Source organism: Daphnia pulex, chromosome 4 (genome assembly GCF_021134715.1).
Source record: "Daphnia pulex isolate KAP4 chromosome 4, ASM2113471v1".
Taxonomy (NCBI): domain Eukaryota; kingdom Metazoa; phylum Arthropoda; class Branchiopoda; order Diplostraca; family Daphniidae; genus Daphnia; species Daphnia pulex.
In genome coordinates this window covers 7,122,446-7,146,749 of record NC_060020.1, presented here as the reverse complement: position 1 = coordinate 7,146,749, position 24,304 = coordinate 7,122,446, and the positions used below count along the sequence as shown (strand labels likewise).

General features: G+C 44.9%; 1 protein-coding gene and 1 long non-coding RNA gene across 5 annotated transcripts in view; one reads left to right on the top strand and one right to left on the bottom strand.

Moving 5' to 3' along the window:
* Positions 1–2,631: 2,631 nt before the first annotated feature.
* Positions 2,632–3,434, bottom strand: LOC124192330. Its single transcript, XR_006873689.1, has 3 exons — positions 3,137–3,434; positions 3,013–3,063; positions 2,632–2,915 (listed from the first exon to the last, which is right to left on the bottom strand). It is a non-coding gene; the product is annotated as an uncharacterized LOC124192330 (long non-coding RNA).
* Positions 3,435–3,754: 320 nt separating this feature from the next.
* The window catches only part of LOC124193137 (zinc finger protein 1-like), a 43,926-nt gene continuing 23,376 nt past the window's right edge, over positions 3,755–24,304 (top strand). For 2 of the 4 annotated variants that reach the window (XM_046586798.1, XM_046586797.1), the window contains exons 1-2: positions 3,847–4,479; positions 4,726–4,923. In XM_046586798.1, the coding sequence (XP_046442754.1) occupies positions 4,878–4,923 (46 nt within the window). In that variant the 5' untranslated portion in view covers positions 3,847–4,479; positions 4,726–4,877. Of the gene's footprint in view, positions 4,480–4,725; positions 4,924–24,304 lie in introns of all 4 variants that reach the window. The other 2 variants (XM_046586794.1, XM_046586795.1) reach the window with 2 other exon arrangements.

Below are 24,304 nucleotides of genomic sequence, written 5' to 3'. Positions count from 1 at the left end.
CATCATCATAATAATAACGACTTTGGTCATTTCCTTTTTCCAGCGTCCGTCCGACTAGCGTACAACGACGCCAGCCTCCTACGTCTATGTACCGATGATAATTTATATATTTTTATAGGCAGGAAGGAGGGTAAATAAATCATCAAATTGATCCGCAAAGGCCAGTGCCGGCCAAAGCAGAAGAAGAAGGAAAAAATGGTGAGTTCCAGCAGTGGATACGGGAGGTGTATATCATGAAGAATGGGCCCTTCTCTTCTTGTACATTTCGGATGACACGCGCCTGCGTCCTTGTTCCTACACAGACGGGAAATGATGGTGGTGGTGGTCGAGAAATCTCGCCACGTGTAGTATCTCTTTCTCTCCCTATATGCACACTGTTCCGTTTGTAACGCAAAATAAAATGAGGGAGAGCAGCAGCCAAGAGTTTCCCCCCCACCCCGGTATAGAGAGATGGACGGACGTCTAGACGCTGCGCTCATTGGCGGCCGGGCGAAAAGAGAGAGGGAAAGATGAATAGGACGGTGATGAGTCCGACTCTATACAGGAATAAAAAGGGAGAGAGAGAAGAGTGCTCCTGCCCGTCTGCTGCCGTGTGTGTACGGCGCGGATTAGAAGCCAACCCCACTCCGACCGACGCCGAGATTAGCATCACTAGAAAGAGAAGAGGAGAGAAGAGAAAAAGTTACAAGGATCTTTGGCGCTGATGCGTTTTATTATACAAGAGAGCCAACTCGATTCTTATTGCGACAACAGACTATGGCTATTTGCTGCGTTGGAGAAAAAAAAGTCTTATCTATATGTTACGAATAAAACAGGAGAGTCTCATCTCCATTTGCATCCGCTTTTGACATTTTTACATAAAGAGATTGAGGAACCAGTTTGACGAGAGAGATATCTCAATTGACCTTGTCTACGCAATCGACGGCAATCGATCATCTTCGTTTAAAAACATTCGCAATTGGGCGGCAGGGTTTTTGGGTTTTTTAAATAGTCGGAGAAAATGGCCTTGTCATTTCCCTGAGGTTATCCTATCATCGGCGTGTTTGTGTTTAACCACCACCCCAAAAAAAAGGGGAAAAACGAAATTTTGGTTTGGCGGTTTTTTCGGTAACGGAAGCCGAGGGAAAAGAAGGCGGTGTTGAACCGGACCCAGAGTACACGCAACTTTCAGGAAATATTACTTACGTAATTACATGTGTAACCACCTCACGTGACGTGACGTCTTCCAATTGATCTCGTGACAAACCTTGAAAGGCAATTATCCCGAAAAAATGTAATTGATATTTTTTTATTTTTTTATTATTAAAATAGAAAAAGGAAACGAATGAATTGAAACTGAATTATAGATAAGGGGAGGTTGAACCCCTGCGGGTGGTTAACTGGATTTTGACAAATTATATGGCGAATGAAGGAATCATTTCCACTTTGTATTGATCAGAGGAGAGCTGCACAGCAGCAGCACACATCAGTAGCAGCCGATTCATTTCCATGCGTCACTCTCTCTTTCTACTTCCCTTCTCAATTAGCATAACAAAAGAGGTGTCGGGGCTTCGGAGCTGACACTATATAGCGTCTGCACACAAAAAAGCGAAATAAAAAAATACCAATAATAAAAAAAGGGGGAGAGATAAATCGTGCCTTGCGGAATTGTTGGACGACACGAACACACAAAGTGTTCACATCCCCCCAACTCCATTTGATTTTTTTTTTTACGAAGGGGGGGAAGGTCATTCACGAACGAAAAAAACCCAATAGATCGACAATTTTTTTTCGCACTATATACACACCTGGTCTGGTTGTTGTAATGACGAACAGACGAAAAAACTAATAAATTCGCCAACAACGCGCAAAGACGAAAAACGTGTGTGGTGAAATGAAATAAATCTGCTGGCGATAGAAATATGTTGATTGCCTATTCAACAGCTGTTTGCAGTTAAGAGAAGACAAAAGCGCGGCTGGAGAATAAAAGCAGCAGGGACGACAAAATACTTTTCTTCTTCTCGCTCCTAAACAAAGCCAGCAGCTTCTCTCCGCTCTATTTGTTAAGTTCTTTTTTCTTTTCTCGTGTGAAAATAATAAAAGTCCTTATCGCCGGTTCGTCGCTATGATAGCAGAGAAGGAACCCCAGGTGGGGGGGTCCGAAGAAAAAACCCTTTTTTTCTTGGCCCCCTTGTTCAAAGGTAAATAATCTTGTCAGGAGACCTTGTGTTCTCTTGGGTCCCTTTGGGACTGTGTGACGTGTTCTACCTGTTCGCCGAACACATCCACACACCTAGTTTCAACTGATATCTTCTTCTTTTGACTGGGATAGGTCAGCCAGCACAGCACAGCACACAAACGTTTAAATAAAGAAGAAACATCGTCAATATTATCGATACGGAGATTTTTCTATTCCTTTCTTTTTTTTGCGGAGCCGCCAAAAAATAAAGTAAAAGATAACAATGAATAAATAAAGTTATAGGCAAGGTCAAATGTGCTGCAGTGTCAATATATATTCGTCAGAGCCTGTGCCCAAGGTAAAATGTTGACTCATCTTTTCTTATATTTTCATCTTCTTCTCTTATCAGATCATCATCTTTGATTTGGCCTACAAGTAGAGACCTGCTGACGACCATCCGGAAGGATGGATGAGTCATAGCTTTTCTCGTACGAACTTTAACCATGATTATGTCGTTTATTTTTAAAACAAAAGAAAAATTCCTGGGCTCTGGTTTTTCCAAAAAGAAAAAAAGAAAAAATGTCGAAAATATTAGTCTAGTTTTCCACCGTTGGAAACATTTTTAACAAGTTGGTGGTGTGTGGATAAGCGATAAACACCGCCCTCTTCCTTTCGACTATTTTTGTTTGTTGATTTCGTTTTGTCTCTTGTTAAACGTTTGTGTGTTTTCGTTAGAAAAGCGACCGAGTCTGCAGCTCTAAGGAAATGAGATTGATGTCAGCTAGCGCTACGTGACAGTAATACAGGGGGGGTTGGGGGAAATAACTAAATTGGGCTATCAAACTATAACTCACACTAGTCGTTACATCACGTGGGGAAATCCACGCAAAATTCTTATCATTTTTCTGTGGATTCACCGAAAAAATAAAATAAAAAATAAAATCAGAAGCGCTATAAAGTATACGTAACTCCACCTACCCAACGACACCTCTCCACTTCCTGCCGTTAGCTCCTCCCACTCTTGTCGGTTAGCCATGGGAAAACCTATTCAACCGTACACAAACCGGGTGGCTGGCCCGCCTCTGATGGTCCTATAACAACTCGTTTGAACTTGATCAATGACAAAAATAAAATGAAAATAAAAAAAACATTTTTCTTTGGTTTCACAGCCTTTTTGTTTCTACATCAGTTTGTCGCAACAACGCAGGTGAAAATAACAAAATGGCGGCTGAGATTTGAGAGAAAAAACTTTTGGCTGTGCCAGAATCAATTATAAACTGCGTCGTAAAAACCAACGGCTCGATGTGTTTACATTGACAAAAAGGAAAACGTTAATAGGTCGCCAACGTCATCTATTTGGAAATAAAACTGTTTGATTTGATAACACGAAAAAATATACATATTGAAGAAATCATTTAAAATAAAAAGTGGGGGGAGCCATTGAAAGAAGAAGGTTTGATTTTTAAAAAATTTAGTATTTGAAAAAAAAAGTGGGAGGCGAAAAAGAAGGTGGGCATAGCGTCAAGCCACAACAGGAGTAGGTACTAGCACTAGTTGGGTTGAGGGGTGGTGGTGGTGTGGACAGCCCCCCAATTGGAGAGTGGCCCAGAGAGGGCGTTCGCCTAAAGCTGCCGCACCGTTCCCAAAGTCTCTGCTGTTCTGTAGAAAAGCAGTTGGGTATTCCTGCCTGGCTGAACTTGAGCGGGTATTCACCGTTGGACCAGCGAAGGTAGCGCACAGGTCTGCGAGCACGGCTGCAGCACGGCCACGCCAGTTTGGAAAACAACACAACAAAAAACAATTTTCATTTTTTAATTATTCACATTTTATAACAGCAACTTTACGAAAACAATTTTTGTTTTTCGGTTGGCTCGATTTTGTTTTTAACAGTGTGACAGTGCGCGTGTCGTGTTTTGGTGCGTCGTGATTTTTTAGTACGTTCGAAAATAGTTTTTTGGCTCCAATTTGGGAGAGAACAACTGAAATACTTTTGGAATTGTGGAGAGTGACAAGTGTCAGTGATTGGGGGCCATGATTGAACGAATCCGATAAAGTTTGGGATAAATATTTCCCAGTTCAACTCGAATCGCTCGTGTGTCGAAAAGAATTCACAGCCCAAGAGTTTGGTTGGTTTCACCTGCACGACAAAACAGACAACTCTTTTTTTTTTTGAAAACATCTTCCAGAGAAATTCTATTAGCACAGTGGTGTGCGCCTTCATGTGTTTCAACAGTGAAGTTTCTCTCTCGCGTGTCTGGTAGTAGTGCGTGTGTGTGTGTGTGTGTGAGTGTACATCGTGTGTGTCAGTGCCTGTGTGTGAGGTGCGTTCTAGATTTTTAAAAATAGAACTTACTACTACTAACTGTTTTTCACCTTCCCAAACGACTTTTATTTTCTTCTTCTTCTTCTTTTCAAATACCTTTTCGTTCTCTCTTGGCTCTTGTGTCTTTTTCATGACATCCAGACACTCGGTCGACATTCTTTCGAGGACATACGTTGCATCATCGTCCGTTTGCAAATGTCATTTTTAACCTTTCTGTTCTTGTTTTATTTATTTTTTTAAATAGAAGTTATGGTCGACAACTTCTGAACTGCATTTTCAGTGGTGGAACAACAACAACTAACCGAGTGTGCCCTTCTTCCTCGTGTCTTGTGCCGTGTGAGAATTGACTTTTTGAAACATCATCAGCCCGAAAAACAGACGAGAAACGGGAGGGAAATGAGAAAGAAGGGACTATCACGCCGCCTTGTGCCAACTCCTGATGGTAAGCCAACGAAACTCGATTATATGATTTGCGTGTGAAGTGTTATTATTATGTTTTGGGAATTTCAAACAAAGAATTTTTGCGGGGGATTCGAATTTCGGGTGGGAATGAGTAGGGGGGAGAGCGACCACCCTGCTGGTGTGTGTGTGTGTTACGACTGATCGTTAACAATCAGAAACAACAAGAAAACAAAACGTCAATGAAAAGAAAACAATGACCCGCGAGAACCGCTTGTAATTTCAATCCTGGCGACATTGTCCTACTAAGAAATATTCGCCACCCACCGACACGTTGTTGTTTTTTATTTGAGACGCCATTTTTCCCTTTTTCTTTCAGTGCAATTGACTTTTATTCCAATAGAAAATAAAAAAGAAAGATAGACAGAGAGCAACCATTAACTTACTACTACCAGCAGCAGTAGCACCAACCCGAAAAAGAAAAAAGGAAGGAAATGACGGTTGGTCGAATGTTTGTCCGGTCGGTAACCGGCGACCAATCGCATTGCAGGTTAGGTCGTAAAAACTTTAAGAGAGAAAAAGGCCCAGATAGTCTCTCGTTGCTTTTGTAAGGAGGGGGGGAGAATAGAGAGAGGAGCCCCCGTTTCCACGGTGATAAATGAGACGCAGGTGGACACCACACGGTCCCTCCCCTGCCACGGTCGCCATCTTTGCCTCCCATCTTCTCTTGTGTCTTGGAGGCCTCATCTGGTCCTCGTTTACTTCTCTCTTCCCCCCCCCCCCCCCCCCCCCTTTCTCTCTCTCAGGAGCTGGACCACCTCCTTTTGTCTTCTCGCTCAGGAGATACCAGCAGATAAGGAGCCGTGTGTGCCCGCTGCTTCAGCTCCTATTGTGAGTAAAACCAATCAGAATAGGAGGGAGAGCACCGGGAGGGAAAATCAAATGACCCTCACTCCTTTTTTCTTTTTGTTTCTCGGCTTTTATTTTTTGTTGTTGTGCCCCCGTGTAGGAAACTCAATTCGTTGTACATAGGAAGCCATCCAGGATATAACATCTACCTGCTCATCTCCAATTGGAAGCTAGGGTGAAAATGAGAAAGAACGTGGTTATACTACTACACAGTCACACTCTTAGTGAGTGCTATAGTGTGTGTTGATTGGATTACACATCCGGGAGTGGCTCTCTGAAGTTACTCCTTCCTCCTTTAGTCGACGTCCCTTTTTTCTTTATTTAAAAAAGGAAAAATAAAATAGGCGTCGGCAGCGTCCTCGTCATATCTCCTTAGAGACTATAGGAAGAGAAAGGTGAACTACACACAGGGAAGTGTACAGTGTAGTCGTCGTCGTTGTACCGAGTATATAGGCGTCGGTGTCGTCAAGTCAATCTCCGGGGAAACATCACGCCAGACAGGTCGTTGATCAAAAATGTATGAGGTAGTTTCCACACTCCTCCAGCCGAGGTAGGAGAGGAAGAAGGGAGAGAGGGGAGGTGTGTTGTAAGAGCGCGGTTCGCTTTGCTAGACACCTAACCTATAAATATATAAGATGAAAGGCAAAAACCCGACCCCCCCCCCCCCCTCACATCTTGTCTACCTCTTTTTGTTCGTGAGAAAATTGGATCAAGTCAGTCCCGCTGGTGGGAACCATGGGTGTGTTGTTTTCATTTATTATTCTGAAACGGTGTTATTAACATAATACAGGGATATGACAAGGCGCCAATGCGTCATGGATATAACACACACACACTCCGTCGTAGTGCGCTCCGACTCGGCGGAATTTCTCAAAAAATTGCTCAACTGAAAACAATTTATTTATTTGCGGTGAAATCATTTTCAAGTGTAGTGGATTTTATTTCATTTTCCTTTTTTACTCGGTACAAGAAGAGATGGATGACATCGTTTACCCTCGACGGTGGACTCTACTCATCACTCATAGGGGCGAAATGTTGTGTCGTCCAGGGCTCTCTTTCTCTCTATTACCATTTTGGTGTTTTGTTTTGTTTTAATTTGATTTTCTGCTCGTGTGACGCGATTCCATCTCTCTTGGTGTGCAGTGCAGCGCCAAGTAGAGTTGTAGTAGCAGATCAATCACTCGTGTGTTGTGTAGGTCGAGGAGATCTATCCTTATACATTTGGACACGCGCTTGCCCCCCTCTTTTCGCCTGTCTCTTCCGGCTGGATGTAATAAGAAGGAAAGAGACAAATTCTGATCTCATTTCCATCACTTTTTGCGATGATGCGGCACATTTTTTTACCCCCTCCTGCCCTCTTCTTGCGTGCGTGGTTGATATTTATTCGAAAGAAAAAAGGTGGCCAAGTCTTCAATTTCCTTATTGAACGTCAGCGAACGAACGAACGAGAGAGGAAGCCGCCACTTTGCTGCTGACTCGACTGGCTGACTCGTTGTGTGTGTGTGTGTGTGTGAGAGAGAAGAGAAAACGGAAACTTCTTACAGCGCGGGGATCTATTTATACGTTCCCTGACGACTGGCCCCCCCTCTCTCAACTGTTCTGTACTCTCCGTTCGTTCTCTTTAAAAAAAAAACGGACCATTTTTTCCCTCTGCTGAATTGTCTATTTTCTTCTTTTTTTACTTGATCCGCGCACGCGGTTATTTTTTTTCTTCTTTTCCGGTCTTAATTGATCGCTAGAGAGAGGTGTTGTAGAGCAATTCAATCAGCCCCGGAGAAACTCCTTACAAGTCTCGCGCCAGTTCAACTTGATGAGTACATAGCGATTTAATTAGAAAAGGGAAGAAACAAACATTTGAATAAAAGCAACCGCGTAGAGAGAATCGATCCACTCGAGTTAAACCAAAGTCATTGAAGGAAAGAAGAAGAAGAAAAAACAAGTCGAGTTGCACAAAAAAAGGAAAAAGTCGTCTACATCTGTCATGGCTGCTTCTCCTTCTCCTTCAAGGAGGAGCGATGTATAAAAAGGACGTGGAGCGGAAATTGGCAAGGTAAGACGGAGGTTCCGACCTCTTGGCTCAAGCCAAGAAGAGCAGCATAGACGGTTATACCATCGAGATGGCGCCGCGCACACACACACTTACACACAACAAAAGAAGGGGGGAAGAAGAAGAAGAAGAAGGAGCCGACATTTTTCTGGGGAGGGAGCATAGATGGATGGAGGGAAGGAGGGCGGACGGGCAGGCAGAGAAAAGGGGCATAATGAGCTGGCGTTGCACGAAGACAAGGTGGAAAATCGATAGAACGCGCTTTACCCTCGCGTATGAGATACTCTTGCGCTCCTTTTTTCTCCTTCAATCTTTTGCTATTCCTTTAAAATCACTAAATACCAAACTGGACTTGAGGCCAGTAGATGGGCACGTTGGCACTTATTTTGACATTTGAATGGACTGGAATAAAACTTTTGATTCACGCCGAATCTTTGGGGAATTGGCCAACGGCTCTAGGTAAGCAAGTCCAGCCCGCCTTTTATTTTTCCATAAAACTTTTTCATCGCAATTTCGTTCTCATCTTTTTATAAGAAACAAGAAAGAAAAGTGAGAGATAGATAGATAGATAGATAGGGGGAACTGCCAGATGGTCTCGAGTGGTCCATCGTTACGGTCGGCGCACTGTAGAGGGTGCTTGATGATGAAAAGAGTCAGGAGAAAGAGAAAGAGAAGCCAAAGTGTGCGGCCCGATGATCCAGCTTCCAGTTGACTGGCGGTTCTCTCATCCGGATGTTCCTCTTTCTCTCTGCACTTTTTTCTTCCCTCTTCGTATTCCCTTTTTACCTTCATCCCAAAAGGCAAAAGCGCTGTCCCCCTTTTGATGTGCGCATTCCATCCGCCCGCCCGCCGCTGGATCGTGTAAAAGGCCCCCCGGTCGGATGAAGATCGACAGCAATCGAGTTACGTCGACTACCTTATATATGGATGGGATTTTTCTCTTTCGAGTTTGAGACGCTAGATGACGTAATCTCGTGTTTTCTACCTTGGATTTTTGTGACGGGGGAGGGGAAAAAAATCCGGGAAGCGGATTAATTAAAATGCGAATCCCCCTCCCCCTTCGCAACTCCTTTGGTGCGCTTGGTGATTAGTCGGTTGAAGTAAAATGCCCTTTTCCCCCAGCTTGGCAATAGTTTGCCTGCCGTCAAGTGACTCCCATTCGTTGTGTCTTTTTAGATGCAAATGTCATCCCAGAAAGGAGGAAAGGAGGGAAGAAGGAGGGCACACAACTTTGGGGTCTTGGATTCGATTCAAAAAGTTTACTTTTCTCTCTTTCTCCCCCCTTTTTTCTTTTACTTCTTCTTCCAGCCACCGTTCAAACAGGGCACACGGAATTCCGGCCGGCGCACCGCTATACTGCTTGTATGTGTGTACCTGTGTGGAATTGATCTTACCTCTAAACCTCCCCGGGAGGAGAAGAGGTTTGTATCTTTTTATCGACGCAGAAACACAGAGAGAGAGAGAAAGAGAGAAAGAGGAAAAAGAGAGTAGAAATGGTGGAAAGTGTAACGAGAGCAAACAGAATTACTCTTTACTTCCCGCCGGATGAGGGGTGGTGGGTATGGTATGGTGGAGAAGACTTAAGGAGAAGGTGGGGTGGGTGAGTGTAGGAAGGAGGGAGGATTGCTTAAAAGGACGAACAGCTGGAGACGTGCCCGAAATGCTCAACGAAATCAGCAGCAGCAGTCTCTCTCCGCTCCGCTCCCGTGTACTATATACACGAACGCTGGGAGAAATGCACCCACGGGTCTGTGTGCGTATGTGTGTGTGTGTGTGTGGGGCGTTTCTTTTAGGATTCCCATTCTACGTCTCTTCATCATGTCCTCTTCTTTCTCTCCCTATTCGTTCGTGCTGTGTGTGTTTTTCTTCTTCGTGTTCGCCAAAGATTGGAGACCTGTGCTGGGTGCACTATGCACCCGCCGACATCGACAATCCTTTTACACACACACAGCACAAGCAGACGATTCCGTATTTATAGGTTGATCTCATCCGATCAACTTGCCAACGGCATTTCGCCCTAGAACGACGGGGAGGATGTTGACTAGTTCGCTCTTGATTGAAAGGCAACCTGTTCCAATGTGTAATCTCACGTTCAAAGTCACGAAAGAAAAATCCTTATCGCTCTTCCCCCCCACTCTAAAACCGCCCCAAACCTTGGCATTTCCTGCTCGCCAAACTGTTTTTCCAACAAACGAACTATCGGGAAATTTTTCTCTTAAATGAAACGAAGGTTCACGGGCGATCCCTGTCTCAAGTTCACGGCCAAATTGCGAAAAAGAAGAGCGGAAAAAGTCTAGTTAAATTTGCGTGTAGCACATCACACAGGAAGTGAACGAACGACGTCTGCTGTTTGTGTGAAAAAGTTGATTGGGTGTATGTATTGGTGTCTCGACTTTCACGCCGATCGGATCTCATCCCTTTTAACTAACTGCCCTCCCTCCCCCGTCGCATTACCGGGAAGAAGAATCCAAAGTCTTTACGTTTCGACCAATCAATCACGTGATGATTGGAACGCATAGCTAACGACGACATAAGGGAACGCAAATCGTCGTGGCTTCTCCGATAACACCAAACACCTTAGTCATCTTGGTGGTGGTGGTGGTGTTGTTGGCACTCGATTTCGCCATGACGAGAAGATGATATTGCACTATACATCCAGTCAGCAAAGAACGTCTAATCATTTTAGACACTCCGGCATGCGCCACTTTTTTCTCATTAGAAATAGACTGACCAGCAATTAGAAAAGAAAAGAAAAAAAGACTCGGGTCGCCATATTTTGCCTTAGCTTGGTTTTGGATTTCTTTTTTTTCTTTTCGTGGAAGGCAAAGAATTCCCGCGATCCATTTGTTTGTTGGCTAGCTACCGGTGCAGACTCGGTTCCGTTCCAATTGGATTCCTTTTCTTTCTCTCTCTTTTTCTCGTCCATCGGCCATTTTTGTTTTCTACTACTACGTACTCCCCTCCCCAGAAAACAAAAGTATCTGCAAATAAGTTTTGACGACTCCTGCGTGTGTGACTCGAGGAAAACAGTCGAGGGGTTCGTTTTCCGGATGGATGGCAACACCTGCGCACCGTCGTCGTAAGACCCTCCTCCTTTCTCCTTGGTTCCTCCTATCATTGTGTTTCAGACGGTAGTTACAAGAGTTTTGTAGCCGAGTAGAAATGGGCTGTTATAAATACCTCGGCTACACAGCCCAGTCAACTCCCTTAAGAGCTTCCATTTCATTTATTTTCCTGTCCAGTCAACGTTTTCGTTTATCTTCTTCGTTTATCTTCTTCTTCTTTTCTCGACTCTGATTGAATTTACTGTGGGCCAGGGGGCAGAGGAGAAAAAGTTTTTCACCGGGCGGAGAGCACAGGGACGCTTGTCTCTCTCATCCAGCGCGAGTTCATTGAAGCCCGTTTAATCGAGGCCTTCTGCTGCGTCCGTCCGTCCTCATCTGATTGGAGGTCTACTACGTCGGGAAAACGCTGACATTCACGTGATGGATGACATGTCAAACTAGGAAACGAAATCAGCCGCATCCGACGTGGAAGTGGAAGCACCGAACGACGGACACACACGGCGGCGGCCTGTAGCTGTGTGTGACGGTTTATGATTTGGCTGCTGGATAACCTCCTCCCCCCCAGGTTGCGCAATGACTTGAATCGCTAATGAGCCACCACCGCCGTCATCTCAAATGGCCAGTCGTCGTCAAGTTTTCACATCCGGGCCGCTTATTCGAAACTTCGTGTCTATGTGCTGCTCCCCCGCTTCTCTCCCGCTCAACATACAGAAAGTATATACAGCACATACTCGATAGGTACTACTACGTACGACTACTAGTACCGTATACAAGACTGTGCTGGGCTTGGCGATCCTTAAGGATCCTCGGCCCCTTCCTCCCACCCCCTCCTCTCTACTTCCACCATCAAACAAAGTCGAGGTCACTGCGGACTTAGTTTATAGCTCCGGCACAGTTGGCTCTTGAGGCAGAGTCCATCCATCGGCTCTTATGTGCAGTAGCCATCACCGTTGCTGGTTGGCGGCCTTAGAACAGTATATGTAATCGACGAATAAGATTCGGGAGCGGCGGCTATCGATCCCATTCTGTCTCCGCCAGAGGGGCTTCGATGAATGCACCTGCTCTGTCTATATATGTCGTCTCTCTTGTGTGTGTGTGGGCTATACTGTATATACGCTGCAGATTAGGGTTATTTACTGCCCGGCTGTTGGTTGGCCGTGTCCGGCTTTGCAGAGTCAGGGAGAACGGGGATCCGAAAGGTATTGACTCTTCTGGGCTGGGCCTAAAAAGACAAGAGGTATGTGTAATCCTCATCTCTTCTTCTTCCACTTTCAAGACGTTTCCCGGTGATGGACTCACTGCCCTGTATATAAAAAGTCTTTGTATAATAATAGGAAGCGCCGATGGCTACACACCGAGTCCTATATGTGCGTTGGTTAAGCTTGTTTGATGAAGAAACCGCTTTACTCTCTCATTCGCCGTATAATGTACCGCTCAAAGATTTTTTTTTTTTACGGGTGGAAAAATCAGTGGGTTTTATTACATTAAATTGCTTATTTTTTTTAGGGGAAGAGGGAAAGGCTTTTTGAAAATCGTTCTTGTTAAGGGAATGTAATAACAATAACAACTCAACGCAGCTGCGGAAAGATCTTCATTAGCGATAGTCGGCCGTGTTATCTGGAAATCGACTTTGATCGAGGGAAATTGCGTCGTCGACCAAAGTTGCGCCATTCTCTTCTTGCAATATGTGCGTCAATTCGGAATGCTGTTGAAGATATATAATTTGTTGGAAATAGATCCAACTTTGATACAAGTTATTAGAGTTGGTTGCTATTCTCTTGTGTGTTTTGAAAAGCCGTTGACGATCGAGTCGATCCATCTCCGTTTTCTTCTTCTTCTTCTTCTTCTTCTTCTTCTTCTTCTTGTGTGTTTGTGTCGTCTTTTCGACTGGGCTGCTCCTCCTGATGCCCTGATTCTATATAGTGTTGCGGAAGTTCCGGATTCCGGTTTGATTCTAGACGCCAAACTCTCGAAGCATAGACGATTTTCTATCTCGGCTCTCTCTCTCGACTCACTTGTGTGTTTCGTTATGCTCTGTGTGATTCATTCCAGGATTGAATTGGAAATGATCCACCATCCATCAAGGGCACAACTCTCTTGGCCTTTTCCTTGACTCTCTCTAGTGGTGTCCTCCTTTCGAAATGTATTCCGCGGCGTCGTCCTCCTCCTCTCTGATTTGGTGAGCGCCCTGCGGAATCCCAGGCCTAAAAACTCGAATGGATTTGATTTATTCTTCGTTTCTTTCCTTTTCTCTCTCCCTCTATTTATTATATAATATCTTTTTTCTCTCCCCTATAACGGCGGGAATAAAAAGGGCGATAGAGAGATGCTGTCGCTCTCATCCCGCTCTAAACCGATCATCCATCACGATTTTTGTGAAGTTAAGGAAATAAATCCAATTGGAAAAAGGGAAACGAATGAAAATCCGTGACTCGACTGGGATTTATTTCTTTTACCAGCCCGAAATCTTATCGTTTCAAATTTCCCTTGTTGGTTATGTAAGTTCGCCGCATTTGATTATTCGTGAAGGTGCCGGATGGCGTGAACACGGAGAGAAAAAGAAGAGATACAGTACACGTACAGCTACGCACAAGGCATAATATAATGCTAAAAGGGGTGATAGAGAAAGAGAGAGAGAGAAAGCAAGGAAATGACGACGATGCATCACGACGGATCGAACGCGCTCACGGTGCAGTTTGCGCTCTTCTTTTTTTGTGTTTCTATTCTGTGCCACCTCCCATCTGTTCTTTTTCTTTTTCTTTTATCGGAGCCTGCAGTTGTGTGCGCACTTGATGATGAGCGAGAATCATAAGAGAAGGCAGAAGACACACACAAAAAAAGCGCAACCGTGGCTCGATGGCAACGGAGGAAAGAAAAAAGATCGGCGATCAATCTATTCTTATCTTCTTCTTTTATTTTTCTTCTGAACGTTGCAGTGCACTCACGAAGGCAGAATGACTTATTTGTTATTTTCTTATAAACTATTCGAAATGACAACAGGATGTTAATAGGAGTTTGCCGAGTTTTGAGGACACGGCGCGCTGTGTGTGTGTGATTTGAGTTTTGACCGTTTTTCTTTTGTTTTTGGAAGGGAAGAAAAAAAAATGAGGGCGACTTTTTTTTTCGGTTGGCTATTCTTGAGAAAATGAAATCAAGATGTGCTGGTGGTGGATATCGGATGACGAGGGGGGTCTACTGTCTAGCAAAACAGCATCCCCTCCGACTTGGATTTTTTGGAGTTTTTCTTCGGCTGTCACAGTGGTAGTTGTTTATACAAATGACTACTGTGCGCGCAGGAGGGGAGGTAGACAGGCTGTGGTTATCATTTCCACATTACATTTTTTCTAGGTCAATGTGTGTCTGATTTTTCTTCTTCTCTTCTCGTCGTTTTTCGATGGCCAGACGGTTTGAAGTTTGTGGTGATGTCATCAGAGGGCCACCTTTCACACAACCCACCAAGTTTTTTGCTCTCATTTTTTTGTGGGGAAATGTTGTTTTGTTTGTTTTCTCTCGGTGTGCGTCGCAATGGACTTGGGACTGGCTGACTGGCTGGATTTGATTAGAAGTTGTGCAGTATCTTCTACTTCTTCCTGTCCCCAGCATCTCGTTGATTTCCAGCCTACCAGGGTTGTAAAAAGCGCAGCAACAGCGAAACGGGGCCATTTTCACACGGGAACTTTATCTCCTTGGCAGCTGTTGCTGACTCTCGCCCAGCTTTGCTCATCTCGCGCCCTTCAAGTGGCTCCTGGCCGCCTTATACATAGTGCAGCGAGAGGAGAAGGAGCCGCCTTATTTTATATATATTCCATAGAGCCAGCCTCTGCTCTGCTCTGCTCTGCTTTGCTTTTTGCCTCCCATATACTCGCACGGCCATCTTCAATGTCTCCTCATCTCTCGACTCCAGTCGAACCGGAGAAAAACCACTTGAAGATGCCACCCTTCACAAGTTTCCGCTTTTTTCCCATTTCACCTCCTCCTAGAGTCGCCTCCTATGCTACGAATTCGTCTCTGACAGCCGCAACTGACATTCACCTGCCCTCCCTTCAATGCTGTTTTGCTTTCTTTCTTTCTTCTTTTTTTTCCTCCAGGCTCCAACAACCGGAGCCAAAATTCTTAAACGCCAAATGTCATCCTGGGAAATGCCGTAACCGAATCAACGTTTTCTTCTATTGGGTTCAGAAGAAAAAAGCCACTCAAGTGATTGGTTTGGAGCGTTACCAAGGCACCTGTTCCGCCATAAGTTGAGACCTGAGAAAGAGGGTGTGGCGAACCCAAATCGAGTCCCCCAATCAGAAAAAGGGCCGTTTTACCTGTGAGCGAACCAACACTCACAGGTGTAAGGGGTGTGCACGTGATAAAAAGGCACACGCAGCACTGCACACTGCTCACCGATTGGTCGGCACCAGGGCGACTGGAACAAAGAGAACAAAGAAACTACACACTCACACACATGTCTCTCCCTTGTGAAATAGGGGTACGCTGCATACAGGCGGAAATAGGACGAGAGAGAGAGAGAAGAGTGTGCAGGAGTAGCGAACGGTAGTAGGAGACAGGTTCCATCCCCAGGCGCCAGGCTGACGGCGGGCGGTGAAGCACAAGAACGAGCAAGGGGGAGGAGGAGCTCTCTGCGTGCGTGTGTGTATATGCGTGTGCGTATAGAATGGAGGGCCGTCGTTTTTGGCTTCTATTTTTATTCTTATTCTTCTTTTTATTACTTACATAGTTTGGTGACAGAAAATCATAATCATAAATTGTTCCAGTCGGCAACATTTTCTCTCTTTTTTCCCCCCTTTTATTTTATGATCCATATTTTGGACAGAAAAATTGGATTTCTTGGGAAAGGGAGGAGGGTCCGCACCTTGACCATTAAATCAGGAGTTTCCTTCTACTTCGCCTATTGTTTGTTAACCAATCGGCAAAGTCCCTCCAAAGTCATAAACCGGGAGCACATACAGCAGCAGCAGCAGCAAGAGGAAAGAGATTTAAGAGGGGGGTCTAAGGTTAGACAAAGGAAGGAAGAAAAACGGCCTGGCATTTTCCTCTTCTTTTTGTTTCTATGCCACGACACTGGCTCCACCCAAATAGAAATAAACACACTCGGCCAGCAGTTTGCGACCGTCAATCCATATAACATATATAACAACATCGTCCCCCCATCTTTCTTTTTTTTTTTCTATCGCTTCCACCGTGAAATACCGTTCCATTCCTACACAATCCCAAAGTATTTTTTTCTATTTCTTATTTTACTACTATGGGCAGTCGATTCGGCGTCAATATTATAAATCTGAAACAAGCCCAACAGATTCTTCCCACAGAGAAAGAATAACCTTCCCATATTTTTCGTTCAATGTTGGACGTTTAGTATCGTTTGATATGATTATATTGTCGATAGAGATTATTATTGGGATGTGTTTTGTTTTGTGTTGTGTGTGTTTCTCCGAGTGAATTATTTATTGGGGGCCGGATGAATGTGTTTGCTAGTTGCTTTTGTCGCCGCTAGATGTGGCGCGTCTATCCAATTTGGCTCGTTCCCGTCCATCCCCGCACCGCCGTATCACGACCGGATTTCTGTTTTGATTTGATTTCCTGCAGAGGTTTGTTTTTTCGATTGCGGATGATGACGACGGGATGTTGCAATGAATCTTACGTTGTATATGGATTCATTTCTTCTCTTTCTCGCTCTCACTTGTCTCATCTCTGGCGTTATCCAAATGCCAAAGGTCATCGTCTTTCTGCGGCTGACGGGTGTACCTTGTAACCTTCACGTGGGGTAGTATGCGCTAGTTGAGTGTCTGCGTCTGTTTTTGTCGACTACGTGGGAGAGCCGATGGGAATTTGAATCTCGACATCCTTTTTCTCCTTCACTTTCTCATCTAACTATTTTATTTTCTTATTTTTTGAAAATTCCCAAACTTGTTAAAAGAAAAATGCAGATGTATAAAAGAAAACAGGGGACCTGAAGATGCGAGTTGTGTTAAAAACGCTCAACTCTCAAGTACCTCTCACTCTCACAATCTCCAAGTGCCTCTGTGTGTGTGTGTGTGTGCAAGTTTGTTTTCCTTTTTGCGCCGTTTATTACCCCGTTCGTTTTGAATAAAGTTTCAAGTCCCCGTTTTTTCGCGCTCCTACAACTGCTACACTACCCCCTTCTTATATCTGTAAAGCGCAGCCAACCGTTTCTCTCTCTCTGTGTGTGTCTCTCTCTCCGGGGGTTGTATAAATACGATTTATACGTAGTACTACACACACGGGAGGTTCCCTTCTTCTTATATGTATAGACACTTTTATTTTATTACACACATGCACATGTATTTATGTATTGATGTGACATGGAAAGAAGCGAGCGATGGGGAGGGAAATGTATAAACAGTAATAAGAGATGATTTGATGGGACCCGGCCCTGTCGTCTTGCATTAGTTTCCCTTCTTTCTTTCTTTCTTTTTTTCTTCTTTCCTACGGGGTTCTGATTCAATTGATTCAATTCACAGATGTAAAACGATGTAGTAGTATAACTCGTGATCCTGACGCCCTAGACAGACGCAACAACAACAACAAACGGATGGGAGGCAGCACTTGATCAATTCAACAATGGGCTGGCAGCTCGGCTGTATAACAGCGGCTGGAGCCATTTCTTATTTTACACCAGCGTTTTCGGCTGGCGGAGGAGGAGTAGGACAGAGAAATGTCATAGAAAAAACTTGACAATTTTTGGCCCATTTGTTATTATTGCTTGGCAACCCTTAGCAATGGCAACAGACACATATAAATATATAAGGCGAAGAAGAGGAGACGACGACAACGGTTGGGTCTCTCTCTCCCGTTTTCTTCGTCTTTGTTTGCCTTCACTGGGGTTTTTTGTTTTGTTTTGTTTTCGGAAACTTCGTGTTTGTTTTCCCTCATCGCTCGTCCTCATGTATACGTCGAAAGTGCACACTGCCACCCCCGGTAAAATGATAATGATGATGATGGGCCTCGGTTAGAAATCAGAGGCGAACCAATGACTTTTTCTCTCTCTGTTTTGTTGGTAGTCTGAGTGAAAGAAAATGAAGAAGAAGAAGAAGACGAAAAAGGTGTAACACGACTCTTTCGCTCTTGTGTCATATTCTCACGCTCCCCCCCTCTCTCTCCCTTTTGGTCCCCTGGACTGGCGTCGCCTAATAAATAGCTTCTTTCCAAGATCCTTTTTCTCTCGCCCCCCTCGCATTGTTTTTCTATCTCATCTTTCGAGTGTTTTTAACGTCCGTAAGTTTATTTCCCTCCTCGGTCCATTTTGATAATGACAAGCGAATTGGTTAAAAACTTCATGAATACTCATTTGTTTTTGAGGAGAGCTCACGGGTGGACGAGTCCATTCTTTTTGAAAAGCAGCTCGAACAAAAGCGGTTTTGACTCGATGCCAAAAAAAGAAAGAAAGAGATTTTTTTTATTTGTGTGTGTGTGTGTTGTTGTTGTCTCTGGCCTCCCGTTGCGCTGCACAGGGGGCTGAGCCATCTATAAACATTCAATTAACCCAGTGTGGTATGTGAAACAGCTTTGCCTGGCTGCTGAGAGACGGAGAAACGAGACGAGCGAGTTGAGCTAATCAACCGTGGAATTATATGAGGGGAGAGAGAAAAAAAACCTGTCAGCCACACACTTGGTAATTGATTTGCCAGCCGGCCCGGCCGTCAGTCCGGCCCTGTATACACAGCTGCCCCCTGCCGCACGTTACTAGAGTCACGCACACACTTTTTCACGTCTTTTGAATCATCGTTTGGATTTTTTTCTAAAGAAACAAAGGATTTCCTTTATTTTTTCGGATACTCGGTAAAGTTTTTCTCTGTTTGGATTGGGCGGGCAACAAAGGACCAATAGCCGTTGTCTTAGTGTGAAGGTGGCGCCGCGCACAGGTAGCCGGAAAAAGGGGAGGAGTCGGAAAAACAGGTGGCAGAGAAGCTCTTCTAGCTACCGCTACCTGCTCCATCCGCTTTTCCTATTGGTCGGGGTCCCCCAAAGTCACTTTCCTATTAACTCTATTGGATGGCCAACATTCTTCACTTTCCCATTCCATTTCCTTCTCGGAAAAAAGAAAGTTGGAAGACGACCCTCTAGAATTCTCTGTATTATATGTGTGCGGAGGGAATACTCTTCATTCACAGGCTAAAAAAACCAAAATAACTGGATGGATAAGAGATTCTAATCTGAAGCGAAAGACACCACCACAGCTTTTTTTATGTGTGCATAGCCAAAAAAAAAGAAAGTGGCAGGGGAAATATATATCGGGGTGGGTGGGGGATATTAGATAAGAATCAAAGTAATATGCAAACGAAATGTCATCATATAATCCTTGGGGAGGAAGAAGAAGAAGAAGAAGCTAGCGGCGTCGCTTTTGCCGGTGAAGCCCAATCTGCGGGGTGATATGTCGTATAATACTTCTTTGCCTTTTTCCTATGTGTTATGTATTGTTTCTTTTGAGACACTCAAACAGCTAGCGCGCGAGAGTCGACGGGAACAAACCAAACAAAAGCCCAAAGCCCAAATCAAAATAGCTCTATAGGGCGACAAGTATAACGTCTTGATATATTGCCCTGATCAAAACTCAGACCCGCAATGGCTCTCGTTGTTTTGGTTGTGTGATATTTCTTGCTGGTTGGTTGGTTCTCACTTCTCGGCGCCGTCATTCACACGACATTATATTATTCCCGCAGCAACGCCGCATCAATAAATACTCTCGCCCCCGTTTCTTCACTTTCTCTCCTCTTTCTGGGTGGGTGTGCGGAGGAGGAGAGTAGAATTAGACTGTAGAGAGAGAGAGAGATGACGTAAAGATGTGCTGTGTGGTCGCGGCGGTGGTGGTGGTCGTTTTGTTTCTGCGCTGTTTACCATGCATATATGTATGTGTTGTTACTACAAGTGTTGATACCGAGCTAGGGAGAAATGGTCGATTGATTAGCATATATACAGGATGAGTTTGCTAGACGCCGGTTACTATACTATTTGCCATCTCAATGTTTTTGTTTTATTCCGGCCATCCACAAACGAATGGCGATTGATAGCCATCGGAACAAAATATCTCCAATGAACTTTATCCTCGCCCGTTGCCCAAGACATTTTCTTCTCCGCCGGATCGGTCGGTCGGGTTTTAGTTCAATGAGAATCCGAAATGAAATGATGAAAATGGGGCGAAAGAGCTTTTGAAATGGAGGAAATGATGAAATGGACACACTTATTTTGTGTGATGTTTCAATGCATGTTTTGTGGGGGAGGGAATTCGATATCTCGCTGTGTAGTAGTTGCTTGTGCATGTATGTGTGTGTATAAGGTGCAGCAGCGGTGATTGGAGGGGGCCCCTGAATAGAGCTGATGATAAGGTCCGTTGGCTCTTAGATGAAGGGGAACCCAACAACGTCGTCGAGTGCTCGGCGCTTTCTAAAACGTTCCACGCGGCGGTTAAAAGACCCCGAAAACCGCACACACACACACATAGCCAGGCTCTCCTTTTCGGCCAAAGAGTATACCCCGAACGCTAGTAGAGCAGATACTTGGAACCGTCCTAGTTGGCCCAAGAGAAAAACACAAAACAACAAAAGGCCATAGGGTTCCCTCGAGTGCCGTCAACATATCCTCTTCCGCTGCTCTCCCTCGAAAACCGCAAGCAGTGGTTAACACACAATTCCTTCCGTTTTGATATTCCCAATTTGAAAAAACCCAAAACCAAAAAATTGTCTTGCTCTCAAACGAGTAAGACAATCATTGGTGCCTGTCAGAAAGTTTGATTGGACCTCTGAAGATATCTTTTCTGATTCTTCAGGGGCTTTTCATCATTTGATGGCTGGCAAAAACTGCGGCGTAGAGTAGATACACAGTTAACCGCATTATATACGACGACTATACTCTCACGCTGCTGCTGCTGCTGTTGTATATACGTATTATTATTGCCGGCGGGAGGGAAAAAGAGGGGGACAGATATATAATGTAGGACGTCGTTCAACATGGTGTACTAATCCGCTTTGGTGCCGCTGTTTTGCCATTCCGCTTGCCCGGAATACTGAATTCTTACCCCCGCTATCATGCTGGGCTGGCCTATATTTTTTTTTTCTTCTTCTTCTTCTTCTTGATTCTCTTGGGCTGATTGGATGGTTGCGTTATATTTACTGATAGCTCATGTCTAGACCGCGGGCGAATCGGGCTGGATGCGTATTTAGTACGTACGCGCCATATACCGGGGAAATATGAAAGCTGTGAGGCGTGTGTGTGTGTGTGTGTGGTTCATCATAGACTTGGAGGATCATTGCCAGCCCAAGCCAAAGAAGAGGAAGAAGAAGAAGTTGTTGGAGGGGGCGAAGAAAAGGGCAACTTTCTCTGCGCTGTCTATATAGGAGAGACTACCTTTTGTCTGTTTTGTTGTCGCAGACAGAGTCATCATCCATCAGGCGTAAGGAGGAGCTGATGGAACGGATGTTTCGGGGAGGCGCTGCAACCCATGTACAGATCGCATCGCCTAGCTTTTTTTTTATTGATTTATTTTTATTTGCGCCCACTAAGTATCGAATTAGCCGGGACGGTATTCCGACAGCTGATCTCTTGCCACATCACCTCATCCATCTTGTTCCGCCATAGGGCAGCAGCAACCAGCACATAGTCTATGCCCAGACACACACACCAACAAATCAAAGAAAGACGGGCAAAAAAAAAAAAAAAAATAAAAACCAAACCCGTCTAAATACCGACTAAGAAAAATCTCGTATACGTTGCAGCAAAAGTTATTTTTCTTTTTCTTTCTTTTTTCCCCATCACCGACCCAGTTTGACCGGTCCGACTTGCCTTTCTGTCTCTGTCTCTTTTGTTATTCGTTCGGGGCGACCGCCGCTAACTACCACGGCCACCGTCTACTATACAGCGTTTCCCAGGCAAAAGGTTAGACGTCCAATAAGAGCGGGCAACTGCTGTGGCCGAGCTCCTGGCTCCTTCTTATTTTTCCCAACACAGTCGGCTGTTTCTTATATGTGTGTCAGTGATGGAGTGTCGGCGTCCGGACGCTGACAGCCCACACACACACACACACATAGCCCTCATGAGTTTTTCAGGGTGGTGTGTGTGTGTGTGTGAGGAGGTGTTGGCCGTGCTGCACACGGCCGACGCCATCGAGGTGCAGATGGGGAGGAGGGTTTTACACACACATAACACATCTTGCCTCAATGATTGATACAACGATATCACGGCATTGTATACACCACACGGCCATTGTACAATACGACTATGACGTAATAACAGCCAGCCTCTGTATTCTCAATTCGCTCAGATTTAAGTGAATTATGCTATTAGACTGAATTCATCAGTGTTTCAGTGTTTCACTGGCTGTTGTTACCCTGCTGGATCGACATCCAGCCTCCTTCCGTCTCCTAAGCCTTTCACTTGTCTCTCTCTCTCTCCGGAGTATACACAGCAGCAGCAGAGTAATCGGATTGATTGACTTTTGACTACGTATATACACAATAGTAGCACTAGTATATGGCTGTGTATATACTCTCTCAAGTCGCTCCTATTCTCTCCGATTCCTTGGCTGGAGCTGATGAGAGCGACAGGAGCGACGAGAGACAGAGGGAATAAAGGTCAGGCGAGGATGGCACCGGTTTTGATGAGTACACGTCATCGGGATGAGTAGTCAGTCAGTGAGAGAGGATTGAGCCGAGTACACGCACGTAAAGCCTCCAGTTAATGATCTGCACACATTTCCCGACAGAAGAACTTTTGACGAGTAAATAAAAACAAGCCAGGAAAACAATGGAGGATGATGCTGCTACTTTTAGTCTGTAGACTCGAGATAGCCGAGAGCAATTGTTGTTTTCCCCTTTTTCTTTTATTTTGTTTCCGCCCAAGCCAAGAAGAAGAAGAAGAAAATATTCCCATTTGTCGTCAACAGAAGGAACCGAAATTTCGGTGGCGTTATTTGTGGTCGACCGTGAAACTGCCCTGGCTCCTAAAAATATAACAAACAAAAGAGAAACGCACAAAATGTGTGTGTGTGCATGTCTCGACCATCTTGCGCTGGTCACTAGGCAACAAACCTCCTTTTTCTCCGCGTCGGTTGTGTAATATTATTAATAAATCAGTACCAGTATACTGTACGACTTGCATGTGTGTGTGTGTGTGGTGCCGTGCTGCGTGTAATGGGTTACCATAGTCTATTAGTTTTTTTTTCTTCTCTTCTTTTGGGCCCGGCCAGCCAGCGACGGCTACTCTCTTTTATATACATTTATACAATACCGTCTACGTATATAAATAAAAAATGGGTGCGTTGCGCTGAAGCTTGTTCGTCATTAGACGAATATAAAAGCCAGCCGCAGACTGTTTGTCCTCCCCCTCTCTCCCTCTCTCTCTCTTTTAACGTCTCTCGACATATCAACTTTTGCTCTCCTTTCACTGGGTGACCAACTGAGTTAGAAAATATCAACATCCTCCGTCATCCCTTTGACTTCAATAGGAGAGAAACATGTCGAGATTTGCTCTAATTCGATGCGAGTTTCCCCCCGCTCGCTTCTGAGAAACATTCGAAAATTATAGAAATTGTGAAAAGAACCACCCGTCGTCGCCTAAAAAAAGAATTTTTGGGCTGGATGGGACATTCAGGGACGTCGACAGGAGAGACATAAGGGCCGACAGGGACAAAACATGGAAATGGATGACCCCCCGACCGACCGACAAAACAGCCAAACGCACACGAGCAGCAACAGTAACAGCAGCAGCGGAGAGAAAAGGCAACGAATGTCAGTCGTAGTAGTCGACGCTCGACGTCGGCCGCCGTCACAAACGACGGCTATGACGAGTGAAGCGAGCGCCGACGAGGAGCGTTACGTCCGGCTGAGCGTAAACTTTTTCAGGGTGGTTGAGGGGTGGGTGGGTGGACGGAGTGGGGGGGGGGTGGTTTATTCTCTCCACCCGCTTCCGCGTTTGAGCACTTTGTTGTATCATATTCTTTTTCTTTCCTACTCTTTGGCTCTTCTTCGATGAGAGGGTCATATTTATATTTATATATATGGCGGCTGTCTCCCTATTTTCGCTTTTGGCTGCTACTATTTAGGCTGTGTACAGGGGTCGGGGGTGGGGGTGGGAGTGGGGGGGGGGGGGGGGTTGAGAAGGAATAAGTGATAGGAGCCTCGTTCAATCCCTGTCTGAATTGATTCGAGAGATCTCGGATGTTTTTATGACTCGACTTTTAGTTTTATACCAAAACATTGGCTCCGTTTGTTTTTCACTGGGAGTCTGGGAGAGAGAAAATCAGGACACAAAAGCGCGTGCCATATCCAATGTCGTTTCTTTTTTATTTTGTATGTCTTTCCCTCCCTCCCCCACTCCGGAACATTTTGGGATATTTGAAATGGATATTTTTCACGCGCGTTCCTCCTCTTCGCTCCGGAGCAAAC